The following is a 20,000-nucleotide window of genomic DNA, read 5'->3' as shown; positions in this document are numbered from 1 at the left end:
GGAGGTTAGCATGCGACAGTGCACTCGCGCAGCACGCGACAGTGCACACACCAACACCAACACCACCCACCATCCCCATCCCCATCCCCATCCCCATCCCCATCCCCATCCCCATCCCCCCCCTTCGTCTTCACCTTCGCATGCACCTCTCTCGAGGAGGGAAGTGAGCTGCCTGTGCTTCCCATGTGCTTTGCTTCCCCTTCCCTTCCCTTCCCTTCCCTTCCTGTCCCCAAACCCCAACCACAGTGCCAGAGTACTCAGAGGGGGTATCGACTTACAGCAAAAACAATGTCCACTTCAGCCCGTCCACTTGACGACTCGCATGCCACTGGGACTGAACAGAGACTCACCAGACCAGACTAGACCAGACCAGACCATACCACCTCACCACACACACACACACACACACACACACACACACACACACACACACACACACACACACACACACACACACACACACACACACACACACACACACACACACACACACACACACACACACACACGGCTTGCGGCTTAATGAGGGCAAACCCCCAAAAAAAGGGAACTGAAAATAAAACAAACTAACTGGGCCAGAGAAGCAAGGCCTATTTGGCCAAGATGTGGGTGTGCGGTGGGTCGCTTTAGCCTGGCAGCGTGCGGATGGCGACCAGGGAGGTTGGGAGGGCCTTGGGGGACGAGAATGGGGGATGACGGAGGAGGAGGAGGAGTGGGGTGGGGGAGGTAAGCGCTGAACAAATGAGGCTCGGCGGTGCGTGCGTGTGGGCCCGGAGGCCGGGGCCGGGGGGGGCGGGCGAGTGCGGGAGAGGAAGCCCGGGGATGGGGGCGCCAGCTCCGGTCACACTCTCTGATCTTATCTGGTGGACTGGATGTCGTGAGCCACTTCCCTCTGGCCCCCAAACTCAACAATCACCCTATCCATCCAACCGACTCAGATACAAAGAGAGAGAGAGAGAGAGAGAGAGACAAAAGCAATGAGGGAGACAGACTGCCTGCCTTATTACCATTGCTCTTTAAGCACACACACACACACACTCCAAAAGAATAGCTAAATGATGGCCTACTTTCATCACCTTAAGAGATTGCAGATAAGAACCGCCGCTGAACAAACCTCCAAAAAACGAAATAACACCACACACTCCGAGAGGAGAGAGCTTGCCATTCCTCACAAGCACGGTTTCATCACAAATGCTCCAGTGGGGCCTGTGAGGACAGGATTATAAGACTGGAAATCAATGTGATTCTCATATTCAGCTCTGCATGATGAAGAATAAAGGGTCCTGGCTGCTGTATCAAGAACAAGTCATTACTTTATTGCCATCATTATTTACTGGTCCAAAAAAAGACTTAGATACACTTCAGAAAACAGACAGTCCAAAAAAAAAAAAAAAAGAGGAGAGAAGCCCTCCTTTTGGAATAAGCGCAGAGTGAAGAAGAAAAGAGGGCTGATTGGCTCCTTCTAGATGTTTCCGCGCTGAGGTCGAGGCCTTGCTGGTGAGGATTCGACACACAGGTGAGAGATGTGAGATGAGATAGGCAGACTCACAAGGAGTAGAGAGAGCCTAGTGAAGTTCTCCATACACACCCACACACACAGACGCACACACAGACGCACACACAGACGCACACCCTACCCATCGCTCTCTCCAATGGGGAATCACCACTTCATTATCGCCTCCCTATCTCCTCTCTTACACTCTGATCTTTCACTCAGATGTGTGCGCGTTTGCACATACACACACCTCCACACACACACAAAGTTACAAAAGTACACACTTATTTGCACAAAGGCAGATTTAAGCACACAGACACACACAGGCTAAGGATAAGCACACACACACACACACACACACACACCTTCATCACTTGGGCTAATGAGAGCTGGAGACACCCTCACTGTCATGTTCACACTCCCTCCTTCCTGTTCTCAGATTTCTTGATTTATTTATAATAAGGCAATCCCACTCCTACTTCCTCCACCTTGCTCTCTTTTTCTCTCTTGCTGTCTCATTCACATTCTCTCTCTCTCTCTCTCTCTCTCTCTCTATCAGCATTGCTATCTTCCATGTAACTGTCAGCAATCTCCCTCCATCATTGAACAGATTCGCTCGATCTACCATTCCATATAATTTATCCCTTCCGTTCGTTTTTCACGTCTCAGGCTTTCTACCCTTCCATTTTTTAACGTTCTGTTTTCTCCAAGGTGCCAACTGATTCTGTGTCTGGCTTTCTCCGTTTTTCGCCCCCCAACCATTAGCCAGTGTTTCTCCTTCTGAGGCGCTTTTCCTGAGTCATTCTCTCCTCATCTCCTCTTTCTTTCTCTCTTTCACTCTCTCTTCCTCCCTCTCACTCTCTCTTCCTCTCTGTCAACGTCTGCCGATTTATTCAGCTCCTGCTCGCGTTTTGTGCCCTCTTGGCTCGCCTCGTTCGTTCTCTCTTTCTGCTATTCTTTCGCTGGCTTTTTCCTCTTTAGAGTCCTTTACTAGATTTCTTATTGCATTCTATCACGTTCTATCTTTTCCCTTCATCATTTCCTTTTCTTTCATTCTTAATGTATTTATTTATTTATTTCCATCTTTAGAGAATTTGCTCAGCTCTCTTCCTGTGTTTCTTTTTTCTCTCCTCCTCAGCATGGTCTTTTTCTCCGCCTCCCCAACTCTTTGCGAGCGCTCCTCATCTTTCCCCCCTTTTTTCCCCTCTCCTCTCTCAATCTGTCTTTCTTTCCTCCTTTCATTGCCAGCACCTGTGTCTCATTAGCCCTGGTGAAAGGGCCCGTGCCGCTTGGTTTGACTCGTTTTCCGCTCCCGCCAGCAGCTGATTCAGGGTCAGTCAAAAACCCACCCACGCTGCCAAGCAACGCCATCCCACACTGATCGCTCGTCAGCTATTTACAAGCCTTTCTTTACCACCATTTATTTTTTTCCTTTCCGCTTTTCCTGCGCTCCTGCTGCTGTTGTTGTTGCTGTTGTTATTTTTTCCCTCATCTCTCCTTCTCTCCTACGGCAGTAACAATGCTGGCTGCTCTGGCACCCGGCGAGCTAATTAATTAGGTGCTCATCACTGGCTGACTGTCCTCGGCAGTCTGGCTGGTTTCGCTCGCCCTGTTCCCATGGCATGTGGGGGGTGGCACTGCCTAATGAAGTCCTGTAGCCGCGGAGGCTAATGGAGCCATCAAAGCGCTTCACTCCTATGGTGCGGGGGCCTGGATCGGCTCCAGGAAGCTCCCCGGCCCCTTGCAAGCCACACCAGGCACAGTGTGTGGGGCCTCTGCGCGCTCTAGGGGCTGGCTAGCCTAACATGCGGCGGCTGGGGCCAGCAGCATGTGGGAGTGTGTGTTTGTGTGGGCAAGGAGGGGGGGAGTTTGTGTATGTGTATGTGTATGTGTATGTGTATGTGTGGGCAGGGATATATGTGTATGTGTTTAGGTTTGCTTGTGTTTATGCTGTAAGAATGTGTATGTACTGTATGTTGTGATAATATACATCTGTGTGAGTTAACATGGTGGGGATAGGGTTTCAGTGTGTGTGTGTGAGTGTGTGTGCGTGTGCGTGTGCGTGTGCGTGTGCGTGTGCGTATTCCCATGTCGGGCCAGTATGTGTAGCGTTTGGGTGAGGGTCACCCACGTCAGTAGGGTTTGGCGTCACGAGACGCCCTATTAGCCCTCATTGGATCTGTTAGCGTGGCGCAGTGTTGACGCTAATGCTATTATGGCACCTCAGGGGGAAATGGGCTGACTGCTCAGCTCTGCTCGCTCCCATCCTTACTCCGCTTCTGTCATAGGAAGAGGTCCTCCCTAAGCCAGGAGCAGTGGCTGCATCGCCGGGGAAACTCGAGGGAAGAGGAGGGGCTCCCGTGGGTTAGCGCCAGCGCTACCGCTAGCTAATCTGCGATCATTTAACCTCTTTATCTGAGGGCAGGAGCACGCTAACGATGATCGGGAATGTCAAAAATGCTCATCTCAAATGAGTCGATCGCAGGGAAGAGCACTTCTCCTCTGACTCTCTTTCTCTCTCACCCTCCCTCTCTCTCTCCCTCCCTCTGCGTGTGAATAAATAAACAGCAGGAGAGAGAAAGTAGGGCAACTCCAACCTGGGACGCTGCGTCCTAACCAATACCCACTCAGATGGCATGAGTTGAGGGGCATTACAAAAAGCAGAATGAATACACAAGGCCAGAAGATGGGAAGGATGGAGAGAAGTATAGAAAGAGAGAGAAGCTGAAGTGCTTTTTTGAGCATATAGGGGCCAACAGGACATGGATGAGCACTGACATTGATGGAAAATGTAGTGGGCCATATGTAGAAATGCAGACAGAAAGAGAGGAAGAAAGACAGAAAGAGAGAGGGATATATTTTAGGCATTGAGAGAGAGATACGGAGGTAGAGATGGACAGGGGCGAATAGACAGGGAAGCGAGGGAGGTAGGTTTTAAACATGAAGAGGGAGACGGCAGCACCAGAGTAAAAGAGAAAAGGACGGATTGAAGATGGAGGAGAGGGAGAGAGGGAGTGAGGAGAGAGAGAGGGAGCAGAGGAGATGAGATGGCGCTGTGAGCAGCGGCAGAAGGCCCCGTTTCTCCACCCCAGGCATTAATAATCTATGCCAGCTTAAGTACCTCTTTGGAGAACGAGGCAAAGCAACGTGAAGGCAATGAAAGCAACTCTCTCTCTCTCTCTCTCTCTCTCTCTCTCTCTCTCTCTCTCTCTCTCTCGTCTCTGTTTTTCTGTCTCTCTGCCTCCGTTTCTCTCTCTCTCTCTGTCTCTCTTTCTGTCTATATCTTCCCCCACTCCCTCCCTATTCCCAAGGCAGCGTCTATTTAAATGTGTGTTTAATCAGGGAGTGTCATAGCTCTAATCGCGCCTGGCGTCACAGCCTTCCTTCTTTTTTTCCACCACTTGCTCTCTCCTTCACTCCCTCTCTCTCTCTCTCTCTCTCTCTCTCTCCCCTTCCTTCCCTCCCTCCCTCCCTCCCTCTCTCTCTCTCTCTCTCCCCTTCACTCCCTTTCTCTGTCACTTTCTCTCCCTCCCTTGTTCACTGCCTGCAGCCATTTCCCCTCTGCCTCAAAGAGGAGAGAAGAGAGAGAGAGTGAGGGAGGGAGAGGAACGAGGGAGGAGGGGGAGGAAACGGAGGAGAGGAAAAAAAGAAATCAGCAATCCCTCGGTGGCCCCCAAGCTCAGAGCAACGATGGTGATGATGATGATGATGATGATGATGACGAATTAATGAATCGCTGACAAACTCTACGCGCAGTAGGGATGCCAGTGAGGGTTTGTGTGTGGGAAGGGCAGGGAGCAAGAGCAAGAGCAAGAGAAAGAGAAAGAGAAAGAGAAAGAGAGAGAGAAAGAGAGAGAGAGAGAGATTTAAAGAGGGAGACCAAAAGAGTGAGAGATAAGAGAAGATGTGTGTATGTGTATGTGTGTGAGGTGGTGTGAGAGAGAGAGAGAGAAAAAGAGAAAGAGTATATGTGTGTGTGTGAGAGAGAGAGAGAGAGAAACAGGGAGACCAAAAGAGCGAGAGAGAGCGAGAAAGAGAGAGAGAGAGAGAGACTGGCAATCAAACATCTCTTCTCCCCGGCACAAAAGTCTGGCTAAAGTCGCTGCGCTGTTGCCGCAGGAGGGGTGAGCGGCGGGAGGGAAAGGGGAGGGGTGGTCCAGAGGGAAACGCTTGATTCGCAACGTCTGTGATTGTGTGTGTGTGTGTGTGTGTGTGTGTGTGTGTGTGTGTGCAATGGATGTATGCGAGTGTGTGTATCTATGTGTGTGTGTGTGTGTGTGTGCGTGTGTGCGTGTGTGGATGTGTGTGGACGCAAGCCCAGATGGCCCCCCTCCTCTGCTCCTCTCCTCTCCGCTCCGAGTTCCCCCAGAAAGCAGTGCCGGCACGCGCATCGCCCACGCGCAGAGTAGGGCTGAACACAGCAGCAGTGCAGGAGTGGGGGTGGGGGGGGGGGGGGGGGGGGGGGGCACTGTGGGGGTCCTGAAACACCACAAGGGCCCACTGGGGAGAGGCAGGCGCAGAGGTTGCATCATGTCTGAGTCTGTCTGCACACATACATGATTTTTGAGTGTGTGTGTGTGTGTGTGTGTGTGTGTGTGTGTGTGTGTGTGTGTGTGTGTGTGTGTCTGGGCAGGAGAGAGAAGGGCTTCTCACAGCAGGAACAGAAATCCCAATCCTCCCATTGCACAACACAGAACTACGTGCGCGTTCAGCTGGACTGAACACAGCCAGGCACAGCAGGCTCTATGTTTCACAGTCTGCAGTTGTGTTCTACAGTCTCCTCTTGCCTCCACGGTCAATCTCTCTCACTCACTGTCTCACTCACTGTCTCACTCTCTCTCTCACTCTCTCTCTCACTCTCCAACAGCTGGCATCATCACTAGGCACCTTAAGGTTAGTCTCTATGACTTCCACTAAACTGACCTCCATGTGGTCTGCATCAAGATTACCCCCACCCTCTACACACACACACACACACACACACACACACACACACACACACACACACACACACACACACACACACACACACACACACACACACACACACACACACACACACACACACACACACACACACACACACACACACACACACACACACACACACACACACACCCCGCCAGGCAGTCCATCAGACTGGACCTCCTTCAGCTCAATAGAGAGAGTCGGCTCCATTAGGGCTGATAGAGAATCTTGGGGCATCTTGGGGCATCTCTTATCTTGACGTTGCCCTTCCCTTCTCCCAATAGACAGAGGGAGAGAGAGAGAGAGAGAGAGAGAGAGAGAGGAAGGGATAAAGTAAAAGAGGGGTGGGGGTTTGAGTGAGTGTGTTTGTGAGTTAGTGAGTGAGAGAATGGAAGGGATTGAGTGAATGAGAGGGGAAGGGGGTGGAGGGGGGGGTAAGTAAATGGAGGCAGCTTTTTGACTTTTGGCTGCCTTTTGTCTTGCGGCTTAGGAAAACAGTGCTCTTATCTGCAACCAAATTGCTACCAAGTGTGTAAAATTAGACTGCGGGTGGGCAAAACAATACGAGGCCATGAGGTCACCGCACTCCATGGCGGGGTAAGAGATTGAGCGAGAGATTACATAATTTCTTTCGTCAGAGTTGAAATGAGCTCAGCGCTCGCTGGGAGTCGGTCCTACGTCCGGAGGCAGACAGACCCGGGTCAAGAGCCCCTCTAGGGTAGCCTCTCCCCCTCGAGAGATCTATGTGTGGCCCAAAACATGCTTAACCTCAGCGGTTCTGACTCCAAATCAACCGCTTCACCCGCCACACACACACACACACACACACACAATTGTGACAGACTGATGGCTATCACGTAATGCTCAGGATCCACAAGTGGCCCCCTCCCCTCCTGAACTAGGCTATGGCTTCAACCATAGGCACAGAAGAAGCACTGACATTTCCCTGTGCCACTGCGTCAGGGGGTGGAATTTTATCAGGCCTTTTCCATCACCCAATCTCCATTAGGGCTCAATGGTATTCCATTCAAATGCAGTTTAGAAAAATAAATAAATAAAATCACAGCAAACGCTGGACTGTTTGTTGAGAAATAAGTCTGAAGAAAAACAATTTTTCTCCCAAACCGAATGCCTCCCCAGGGAAAACAATTTACGAAGAGGTTCATAAGAAGACATTTGATTGACCCAACTGTTGTTAAACCTGAAATCCACATGAATGCACAGCAAGGCAAGGAAGGCTTGTGGGAAGCACCTCTCTTTACCATCTGACTGGTTTTCTCCAGCACTTTGATTCCCTTCAAAAGACCACATCCCTGACCTCCATTTATTTCCCACTGATTTTGCCTCAGGCGTGAAATATGACAAAGGCATCGTCTACTTCTCCTGGGCTCATGGTCTACCTTTCCTCTGCAGTACAGAAAAGAAAAGAAAGAAGAAAAAAACACCCCATCCTCCACCGCCGCACTGCATTTTCCATATTTTCACCCTTTTACCGACTGCCTCTCAAACTCCATTGTGACTCTATGCAATGTTGCCCATTACCTACAGAACATGGAGCCCATATCTGTCTCTCGTCAACCTGCACTGCCTGGGCCCACGACACAGATGACATTAATGGCGTTTTCACACCTATAGTTTTGTTTTGCTCTGATCCGAATCGGTTGATGAGTTTGTAAACTTGGAGCATTTTCCCATGGCAAACCGTGGCGACATCAATGGGCATGACATTCTACAGTTTGGAGAGGAAGCAAAAGCTTGCAAGTAATCAATGCGATCCGCCATCTTGCCTTACATCATTGATTACAAAAGTTCCACTCAAAACTGGTGGAAAGTTAGCTTGACCAAGGTCAAAAAGCGGTAACAGAGAAAAATCTAAGTGAACAAATCACCTGAAACTCCCGCGTTCACTCCACTTATAGGTCAGATGTTTCTGCGGCTTAGCAAGTGAAAATAGGGAGAGGTCCTGTATTCTGGACTAGTGCTTATTTCTTATTTCGGCAGAGTTGGCATTTGCTCATAACCGTGGTAATTATCTGGGCAATATACAAGGCAAACCTAGAACAGAATGCAGAATGCACATCAAGGGAAATGTCTTGAAAATACTAGTGCAACCTCGGTTCATCCTCCAGCTAGCTGCAACTTGTGCTATATGAGCTTAGCTGATACAGTTTGCGTCAGAGAAATTCTAAATGGACAGGCTCTGGTTTGAGTGCTCTGCCGCATTCCAGAATGCAAAGCACACCTGGCTAAAGGAACCGTTTAGAGTCTGTTTGGGAGTAGACTGAGACCACCTCCTCTCAACGATCTTGAGTACCATGACTGTGTTCATACCTGCCAAAATGAATCACACCAAGGGGTAAAACAAACCAGAGCCCACCAAATGCCTTTGTTTTGCGCAAGCAGCACCCACAACATCATTTTCAGAGCATTTATTACAACCGTTTATTGTTGCTAGGTTACCAAAACAATCTACCAGCACTTACAGATATTAGCATTGGTTACGCTAACTAACAACCCTAATTAGCTAACTGAAATTGTTCAGTGCTCAGCAGATTAAAAATATGATTTCGACACAGGTGGTCACAGGCCCTAAGGGTGCCTTTTTTGGTGCAGACTGGAGTCCGCCTGAGCCATTTATTTCTTTCCATTACATGTAATGTGAAGTCTGTTTTCCGAACTCCGGTGCGCACCAAAGGATCGTACCAAAGTCCTCCAGATGTACGGTTCACCTGAACTCAAGTACAGTTCATATTTGGTGTGAAAGTATCCAATCTAAAACCAGGAAGTAAATGCTAATCATGACCGCTGATGGAGCCAAATTCTCATGCTCGAGGGTATGCCTGTATGCTCTGCAAGCAAAGCTGCAAATTATCTTGCATTGTCGCCCGTCTCCGCAAAAAACTCCATATCCAGGCAACTCGCATCACTTGGGGCTGAGCGAAAATGACCAATTTAATAAAAAGATGAAGAAAGTGTGCAGCTTTCCATCTTTCTTTCTGTTCTGTTGTTCCCTAGCAACATTGATAAATAAAGGCTACACGTTGCTTAAGTGTTGATGACAAAAACTGACCATGGTTTGCAACCACATAATGTAATGTGAAAAGAAACCAGTGGGGGCAAGGGGAGGCGGAAATAATCGCACTCCAGTTCGGACCAGCAAATAGGACCAAGTGCTTTATACCGACGAAAGCCAGAGATGTCAGTACCCGCTTTCACCCCCTAACACACGCACACGCACACACACCCTGCAGTGTGTGTGCTCCCGAAATGTGCGAACCTCCACATCTGTGGCTCCATCAATCACGCCACCCCGGCGCGGCGGTCGCCGGCACTGGGCCGTGTTCCGCCGGCCGAGCACCGGAGCGCTCCATCTTCCTCGCGCTGATAGAGCGGGGACGGACCCAATCTCAGGCCGGTCAAAGACCTGTGTTTACTCACACCAGGGGATTGATGGGATTGTGGATGACCTGCCACAGCCCACAGCAGGGGGGCGGACTACAGGCCTGTGGTCTTGGAAACACAACATGTCATTAAAGTGGAGTGTGTGTGTGTGTGTGTTTGCAGGGGGGGGGGGGGTTACACACACACTCGCATACGCATACATGGTTCACTGGGTCACAAATGCATGGGATGCATAATAGAGTATTCACAAAAATAAACACAAACAGAAGTTTATGCATGAGTGCACACACACATAGTGCAGTATTCACAGAAACACAGGGAACCGAATTCATGTATGCGCAAGCACACACACAGAAGAGTTCACTGACATAAACTCAAATAATATGCATTGTATCAAATCAATATATCGACAAATACAGTCACTTACTTGCACAACACTCTCTCTCTCTCTCTCTATGATACACCTTAGACATGTGCACTGAGTCCTCATGTATAAATAAACAATGAGTCCCCCATACAGCCCAGACCAGTCACATTAGGAGTGTGAGCAGACACATGGGTACCCACACTAAAACATGACCTGGTTCTCCCGGAGCCCCTAGGCTGCAGTTTGGCAGGCAGCCAGGGGGAGGCACAGGAGAGAGATTTGACCCAGTCGGGGCAGGTCAGGGCAGATACGGGAGCAGACACCCAGAAATGATGTCATTTCCTCCAGCACAACACTGAAACAACTTATGGGTAGACGCACTGAGGGGCTGAGTGTGTATTGTTTATTGTATGAGTGCACGCATGTGTGTGTCTGGGAGGGGGGGGGGGGGGGGAAAGAGTGTGTGTGTGTGTCTGGGAGGGGGTGGGGGTGGGAGAGATAGAGAGAGTGTCTGTGTGTGTGTGTGTGTGTTTAGGGAGGGTGACTATGACCCTCTCTTTCTCCCAACCACACCCAAACCAGCAAACACAAAAAAGCCTCTCACACAAAAAGACACATCAACCTGAAACTGACCACAAACGCCGACACCTGCCCCACAGAAAGGCACCCGCCCGACCCCACCAACGACAAAAGAGAGAAGAGAGTGAGTGACAAATCAAGACAAATCAAGAGACTGGAAAAGGTGAAAACCAAAGCAACAGGTGCCTTCAAAGCCAGAGAGAGAGAGAGAGAGAGAGAGAGAGAGAGAGAGAGAGAGAGAGAGCGAGAGAGAGAGAAAGAGAAAGAGCAGGATGAACACTTTCCCCACAGTGATATCAGCACCACGCCACCCCAATGCCAGCCAGCGTGTCTGAATGACAGATGATCACTCAGCGTCTGCAGGCTCACAATGAGGGGGAAAAAAAACGTGCCGGGAAGAGACGGGAGAGAGAGGCGACATAATCGGCTGATTTGGAATAATATTTACATACATGGCTAATACGGGGGTCCAATTTATCACTTCAACAAGCTGGAGTCTGTTGAATAGCAGAAGGGAGGGGGGGTTAGAGTTGGTTATGGGGTGGGAGGGGGAGACGGCTAGAGCTACGGGTGTCCGTTAGACTGGAAAATAGTCAGTGAATGTAGATCGCCGGGAACAGCTTACAGAAAGCTGAATTGCAAAGATAACATAGAAATGGAGTGTTGGCGTCTGTGAGTGAGTAAAGGGAGTCAGTGAGTGAGTGAGAGAGAGGGAGTGAAGGGAGGGGGCAGTGATTGAGGGTGAGTAAAGGACAGAGAGATGTAGAGAGAAGAGTAGGGGAGGAGAGGAGGGCGTTGGTGAGAAGGGAGGGAGAGGGAGAGAGAGAGAGAGAGAGAGAGAGAGAGAGAGAGAGATCAGAAGATTGAGGCATGTTGAGGGGGGTCACCATTAGAGATAAGAACTAAAATAAACATGACCACTCGTGACCTTCCCAGCAGTCATCCTCCACTGAAGCAAAGCAGGGAGATGGATTTTTTCAGGCAGAAAAATGAAAGAGAAAAGCAGATATAAGCAGAGCGAGGGAGGGAGAGGGAGAGAGAGCGGAAGGGAGGAAGAGGGAGAGAAGGAGCATAATCTCTGTGCTTTTCCTTTTTAAAATGTGTGAAGAAGGACAAAGACACAGACAAAGAAAAATGGAGAGAGAGAGTGTGGGAAGAGTTTAGAGCCAGAGATAGAAGGCAAAAAGCCAATTTAGCTTTCACAAATGATCATTCTGGTAAGCCTTTTTACAAGCTCAGAAGTAAAACAGACAGAGGAGAGAGACAAGTGGAAGGGGGGGAGGGCAGAAAAACAGCAGGAGGACTAGTTTTTATGACTAGGCTGTTGGGATGTTTATCTCTCCATTCCGCACTCCGGTATATCCCAGACGTGCGTTGTGCTGAATATCAACAGCCCAGGCGATCGATAGGAACCAATTCCTGAACACTGGCGACTGGGAAGACGTCCAGCCACTTTGAGGTCGTCAATGCCGGCCGGGAGCATTACCATGGAGCCTTTATTGGCTGCCATTTGACTGCTAAAAAGCGGAAAAAACCTGTGTTACACTTTCCCCTGGTTTCATTTTCGAAAAGGCTTATCAGCGTGCTCTTTCAGCCGGGAAAGAATGACATCGAAAACACGAAGGTGGGAAGGGCAGGGGAGGGGAGGAGAGGAATGGAGGTGGGAAGAGGAGGAGGATGATTTCAGGCATGGAGGGAGGAAAGAAGTTAGGTTGATGAGTAGAAACAGTGTCATGAGACACCGAGGAGAGAGAGATGGTGGGGGGTGGGAGGTGGGAGGGAGAGAAAGAGAGGGAGACAAAAAGGGGTTTGGAGAACAAACTAAAGAAGGGAAGAAAGGAGGAGATAGATGACATAGGGATAGAAATGGAGGGAGAAGGCAAATGAGAGCGACAGAGGCAGAGAGACAGAGGGAAGAGAAGGAGTGTGTAACGGAGGGAACCATCATGTGAAATATCCTCGCAGCCCACAGTAATTGCACCGTCTTGCTCTGCTGCCCATATAAGGTAATGGAATGCAGGAACCAGTGGGGTAACCTGTATTGATTCAAAACCTCCACACACAGAGAGGTTCGTCTGCCAAACCTTCTCTTTCTCTCTCTCTCTCACACACACACACACACACACACACACACACACACACACACACACACACACACACACACACACACACACACACACACACACACACACACACACACACACACACACACACACACACACACACACACAGCCTCTGTTTTCATCCACAGTCTGATAAACACATACGTAAATGGCATACAAGCCATTTAATGCACAAGTAGATGGCCATAAACCAAAGCTCTTCCTGAGGCATTCAGACAGCCATTTAAAACAAAGCAAACACACTCACACACTCTAAAGCAATCAGGGAACCAGCAGCATACGGGGAAAACAGTCGGCACTGCTCTGGCAAGCAAAGGGGCATTGGAAATTCCAGCAGCATGATCTCGACATCTTCGACCAGAGATGGAAAATGTCCTCATGTCAAACACCCGCACTAAGTCTAAGCCCTGCAGGCGTTCAGAGGGAATGCTTGTGAAGCTGGTTTATCAGCACATAACACACACACACACACACACACACACACACACACACACACACACACACTCACAGCACACACTCTCTCTCACACACACACACACGTACACAGGCATGCGCACACAAATGCATGCAAATACCTACAGATAAAGATATAAATGCCTCCACACCCACACATTGTCTACACATTGAAATGAATAAACACAAATAGGCACACGCACATTCACACACACACACAATTCCTCATGACCCCTCTGAGAGGCCAGCCATAACACCCCCTCTGGCTGGATGTGTTACACTTCTCTCTCTCTCTCTCTCTCTCTCCGTCTGTGAGTCACAGCACTGAAGCTGGCGCTGGAATCCCTGCCATGTCGTTACTAAGCCTAAACCCCCCCCCACCTCCCTCCCTCCCTCCCGTCTCTCTCTCTCTCTCTCTCTCTCTCTCTTCTTCCCCTTTAACACTGAGCAGGCGTGCGTGCCAGGCCTCGCCCCATAACGCAGCCCCTCACATGGCACCCAGCTCTGGCACTCTGCTGTTGCTGCTGCCAGGCGTGCAGTGCCATCAGAACCGCCCGCCTCACACTAACAGCCCCCATTTCCAACATGGTGCCACGGCGCATGGCCCATCTCCACTGCAGAGTGTGGCACAGTAGAGGGTGTGGAGTGTTCAAAGGCTTGGTTGGGTGTCTCATAGAGTACCACAGTCACGACTCAGTGGCTCACAGTGGAGACAGTTGTGTGTGTGTGTGTGTATTGGTGTCGGCGTCTGTGTGAGAGTGAGAGAGGGAGAAAAAGAGAAAGGCACATAGAAAACAGGGGATTTCTGAAATCAGCATTTCTGCAAAGTGCCCAAATTGCCTCTGAAAGCTCCTTAATCCAGCAGATACACAGAGGAATGCATGTGTGTGACAGCTGCTTGATTCAGAGTTTCTCTCTCTTTTTTTCATTATCTCTCTCTCTCTCTTACTTCCCCTACTGTCTTGCATACTAACTGAGATGCAGTACAGTCTCTACCACCATAAAGCTCCTAGAATAGCCGGGGACTAAGAGAGAGGCCAACCCAGGGCCTGTTGAAGCTCAGCCACAGTACTGAAGAGCCGCTGACTGGCCAGAGTCTCAGTGCCATCTCTTGTGTGTGTGTGTGTGTGTGTGTGTATGAGGGCGTACATAGTATTTGTGTGTACGTGTGTCTGTCTTTGTGTGTGTTTCCTAGTGTATTTATATGAGGGATTAGGCGTATGTGTGTGTGTGTGTGCGTGTGTGTGTGTGTGGGTGCCTCGCAGTGGTGCCTCCCTGTCTCCGTCTCTAAGGGTGTGATTCTGTGAACACCATGCCTCATTATCATGTGTTTCATAGTGCGGCGGGGGGGGGGGGGGGGGGGGGGGGGGGGTCCGCGCACGTCTCTGGCCCTGCGCTGAGATTCCTGTGAGAGCTGCCGCCCCTGTGGTAAGGCTAACGTTTGTGCAATGTGAGCCCCTGATGGCTCCCCAGGGTCTGCTCCTCTGCAGTCGCAACCTCACCCTCCAGATGTTCAGCATCACAACAAAGCAGAAAGGAATGCAGCGTGACAGCTGGAGGAGCGGCAGGAGAGCCATTTGCCGAAAGGTCAAGCGCCGACGAGGGCACCGCAGGTACAAGCCATTCCACAGGTGGCTTTCGATTGTTTGTATGTTTGTTTGTTTGTTGGCATGGTGACGCGTCGACTCGTTTGCTTTATAATACCATCAACAGCAGCAATGAACTTCTCTCTGGGTAAGTTGCTGCGCCTGTCTGCGCAATCTCCCAGACCAGATGCGGCCCTCTGGCTGATGCTCTCCAGCCTATTTGCTTTGGGGAGGCGGGGGAGTGCTGGATGTTTTGACTTACTCCCTTCTCCCAAGGACACGGCATAACTTCAGTGGCTAGAAAACACCTTCTGTCGTGCCGCTGTCACCCACACGGCTTTCTGAAATACTGGCTTGCCAGACTCCCCTAAACTTCTCCCAGCTCGGTTCCCTTCTGAATCTCAATGAGCTACTGCGGAGACTGAAGGCAGAGTCGAGTGTGTGTGTGTGTGTGTGTGTGTGTGTGTGCGCACACGTGTGTGTTGGGGGGCGCATATAAAATGCCCTTGCTGTGCCATCCAACTCAGCTAAGTGGTTGCAGCCAAGGAACATAGTTGTCCAAAGCTGCTATTCAGAAACAACTGTAGTCTATAGTGAGGGCAACTGCTAACACCCCCCCCCCCCCCCCCCATCTTTGATCGAAACCAGACCTTGGGAAATGAGGTCATGGAAGTCCAAATCTCTTCCTGGAGCACGTAGATTTATCGTCGACAAAGCTGCTAACACGATTGTAAATTGCCAAGGTCATCCGGGGCGAAATTAAGTTTTTATTGCCCTGTGGCGAACCCCCGGCAAAAAACAATTAAAACAGCAGTATGTTCCGCGTTGACAGTGAGCATACTTTCGGGAGTAGGATCAAAGGCTATTTACTGTCTATCTGTGCATGAGGGTAACACAATCAGAAAGCCATTTTGCATTTTGAATGTATTTCCAACCAGAAACCCATTGCTCTCCCTGCCAAAAGCATTCCTCAAATGATTCCTGTGGCCTTACAATGCCACATTGATCCCCGCCGAGCCACAGACACACAGGGATTTGGCATCACCTACGCAAATGACCAGGGCTGCAGCAGTGAAGGAGAGCGAAGAAATGTCAAGGAAGACAGAAAAGAGAGAGAGAGAGAAACAAGTGTTGGACTCTAACGGAAGGTGGATGGGTGAGGAGAAAGGCCGCTGGCTGGGCCCACACACAAATCCATCTCTTTAATGTGGGTTTTATCTACAGAAGACTGGTGGGAGTCAGGAGCCCCTTACAACCCTGCTAACAGTTGTCCTCTGTGACACGGCCCTTCAATGAGGCAGGAACCTCTCCTCGGGGGGCAGGAAAGTGTGTGTGGGGGGGGAGAGGGGCAAGGGGTTGGGTGAATTGAATGACCTGCATTATTTACAGAATGCACGTACATGCTGATAGATTCTCAGCCTTTACCTTACTTTAAAAAGCCCCACTGTTCTTGGAAATGACACCGCCTTCTTTCTGGTCATTCTCTGCGTTATGCATGTTGTTGCACAGTTGGTTTTTTCCCTTCTTCTCAGTATCTCAGTGAGCAGTGCAATGAGCCTGCTGTGGTTTCATTTACTTCTGCATGAGACAGCAGGAACTTATTACGGCAAGATTTTTTTTGTCCCCCTTTTTTTCAAATTAAAACCCTCCATCAAGAAACTGTTCGACTCCAAAAAATTCCCCAGGGGAACACAACGGGAACCAGTGGTGAGCGCTTGTGGTCGGGTGAGGCAATGGCTCTCTTTTTTTTTTTTCCTCTTTTTTTTGCGGGTGTTTAAACATTTTCACAGAAAGAGATTTTTTTTTTTCTCCTGCTGCTGGAGTCTCACACGCTGGCCTCCATAAACAATGAGGCCCCGAGCTGAGGGTGAGAGAGGTGGGGCGAGCTGCCTTTGAATTCACCAGTGGCTAGAGCAGGAGCAACAAAAGCGCCGGAGCCTCGGCAACAAAAAAAGGCAAGGTTGAGGAGAATGGCCATTCATTGAAACGAGGGCTCCCATCTCCCTCCCCTCTGTGGGTGTGCGTGGGGAACAGACAGAGAGAGTTCCCGTCTCTGTGCCAGTTTCATCCTAATCCATGAGTTAAATGGAAACTACAGCCCATTGTCTTCCAGCAAGCAACTCTGCACACAGGCCTTGTGGCTGAGACAGTATAAATTGAAAAAGCCCACAGAGTGTCTCCCTAGATATCTTAGGGGCTGAATAGGTTCTATATTAATCTGAATTTTGAGAGAATGTAGGCAGAGGACAGCAAGAATAGAAATGGCAATGTGGTAGGGTGGCCCCAACTATGTGCCTGCAACATCTAACATACAAGATGGAAACCACAATGCCCCCACGTCTGTGGATCTCCATGACAACCAACCACTTTGACCTATATAAACAAACTAGGGATAACTTGAGGGAGACTGATGGTAATGAATCATAGCCACCAGAACTATGTAGCCACCAACCGATTCTCTAACAGATGAAGGAATGCAGTCAGACTGGTACGAGATAAGGGGTGGTTTCTGGAAAAGAAATACCCCTAAAACTTTGTTCATATGACCAACTTAATTTTCTCATCTTGTCTCATTTCAGATGAAATCAACAGATATTTATGTTTTTAAAACATCAGTAGCCTAGTCTTCACATGCACCTGTGGAACTATGCAGTGTCGTTTGATCGTCTGGCATCAAGTCTCAACAGTTCCACTACCAGTATCAAATAAATAAGGTAACAAATTCGTTATTACGTAGTTAAAATATATTTATATTTTAATAATTTCGGCGGTCATTACACAAAAAATTCTTCCAACTTTTAAACGTAGCCATCCATTCTAAGGAAGATGGCTATTTATCTAATCAGTAGACTAATATCAGCGTTGCGACGTCCGAGCGGTGCCAATGACAACATCCTGTTGCTTTCTACCGATTCTTATATTGTAACAACATCCATTGAACAGCCACTTAAAACCTGTTTAATTCTGTGGCGCTGCATATAGAGATCGCTCGGTGAGTTTAGTTTTCCTTCATTCATCTTACTAATGATGTCTTGCCTGGTTACTATATGAGAAAAACCCGAACGGATTAGCTACATCGAATGTTTAAGAATAATCACACCTGCTGCTACCATCGCGCTCGATGACTAAATACCCCGGGAGGCCACACCTTTGCGTAACATGGCGTACAGAAAGACAGGATAAAGGTAGCCGATACCTACTTCGGGGTATGTTAAAAGATGTTGTGATAATACGCTGTTTTCGGGCAACAGCCTGTTATAAGATACAGCCAAAGAAATGGCATTGTCAGCCCTGTGAGTTGCTGTGCATTCACATGGGACGGCTGACTTCACGGAGTACTTGTCGGATAACAGACGATCCAGCTAATGACCGAAACTGACGAAATAAATACCCACGGGTAGACTACTTCAAGGGAAACAACACGCACAGGTATCTAGACAGCAGCGTGTAAACAAAGTGCTTTTGCTTCTTTCTTACCTTGAAGCATGATAACAATTACGGCTGCAATCGCCCAACTCCTCGCCGTAAAGTAGACATCTGAGGCGCCGTCTTTCGACATTCTTCTTGAACAGTCCAGTTTACTCCGATCAGACTACTGATAATCAAATATTCCTCTGAATGGTTTTGTTGAAAACGTGAACAACCCGAGGGCAAAACCTGTCAGCAAAGAGCGGTGGTTTTGCCCCACACACTGGCGACTTGTTTCCTTGATGTCGGTCCTACAGTCGGCTTCTGACATAAAAGCATTTAAAAGCCCTTCCCGTACTGGGCGTTAGTTGCGCATACAGGTATGTCCTCCTCGCTATGTGCGCTACTGATACAGCCGCTCTTGTAAGTAGCTACAGTGGTCGGCGTCTAGTTCCCCAATCCGTTCGAATGCGCCATTCAGAGTGGAGCGGAGATTGTGATGTCATAAAGGGCGTCACAGTTTCACAGTCTGAAAAGTTAGGGAACTTCTACCACCGTTCTGAATTACCGTAATTGTATATTCATCCCTGTTTAACTGGTCTTTGCTCATGGTCACTAAACTAGTATCACATTGTAAACTTACGTTACCTATATAAGATAATACTGGAAAAAAGTCTGGCTGTTTTGTTTGGAAATGTGTTACACTTAAAAGTTACACTTAGTTATAGTTATAATTATAGTTACACTATTTAGCATAGGCTATTGTCCAAAACAAATTACAAAACATTAGAAAAACATAAGATAAAAAACAATAAGAAACAATAGAAATATAAACAATAGAAATGCTCGATTTAAAGTAAATACAATCAATTAACAACACTACTACTACTACTAATAATAATAATAACAAATTAACTGATTAGACAGATGATGTTTTAAAAGGTGACACTTTTCAAATGAGCACTAGGTAGGTCATTCCACCACTGAAGTACCATAAACGGAGTATATATACCCTATATATAGACAGACACTTTAGCCTGCATTTATATTGCCCACTAAAAAATCTGTAGGCCTACCATAACTGAATCTGGGTTAGCCCCTGTCATTTATTATAATTCAACACGCACAGTTACCCAATGGCATGCTGATTAATAAACTGCCTGCACTGTTGCAAGGAGATTCACGAACAGTTTCATTCCAGATAGACCTAATCGCATTTTGCCTCAGCGTGAAGCCCGTCGTACAATTGCGTCCGTTAGTTATTTACCTATCTGCTCTTCTCAGCGGCGCACCTGAGTCACCAGCTGACTCCCCGTGCAAACAACACGATTAATTAACCAATGAAGAAATGAGGTAGAAAAGCAGGCAGCACAGGGGCCATCGCTCCTCGGGGCCCATAATGGCCACCCGGCTAGAGGCTGACTCAGTAAAGAACCTGGCCCGATCGGATGCGGATCTGTGCCAGATCAGGGCCGGATTCGCGCCCAGAGTCAGCCGTTGTCTTGCTGCCCACTCCTCCTCTCCACAGTGGGGGTGTTCTGAATGCTAATGAACTACCTCAGTCTGCCATCTGTTGACTGTTTGATGTAATTGCGCACACGAACGCACACCCAAAAACG

At 48.8% G+C, this 20,000-nt stretch overlaps 1 protein-coding gene across 2 annotated transcripts in view; it reads right to left on the bottom strand.

Annotated features, from left to right (window-relative positions):
• Nucleotides 1–18,897, bottom strand: part of pvrl2l (PVR cell adhesion molecule related 2 like) — a 99,127-nt gene extending 80,230 nt beyond the window's left edge. Inside the window, exon 1 of one of the 2 annotated variants that reach the window (XM_031586708.2) lies at nucleotides 18,451–18,897. In XM_031586708.2, the coding sequence (XP_031442568.1) occupies nucleotides 18,451–18,532 (82 nt within the window). In that variant the 5' untranslated portion in view covers nucleotides 18,533–18,897. The remainder of the gene's footprint in view (nucleotides 1–18,450) is intronic. The other variant, XM_031586709.2, reaches the window with a different exon arrangement.
• Between the last annotated feature and the right edge of the window lie 1,103 nt (nucleotides 18,898–20,000).

This window comes from Clupea harengus, chromosome 19, assembly GCF_900700415.2.
Source record: "Clupea harengus chromosome 19, Ch_v2.0.2, whole genome shotgun sequence".
NCBI lineage: Eukaryota > Metazoa > Chordata > Actinopteri > Clupeiformes > Clupeidae > Clupea > Clupea harengus.
This window is presented reverse-complemented; position numbering and strand designations above follow the sequence as displayed.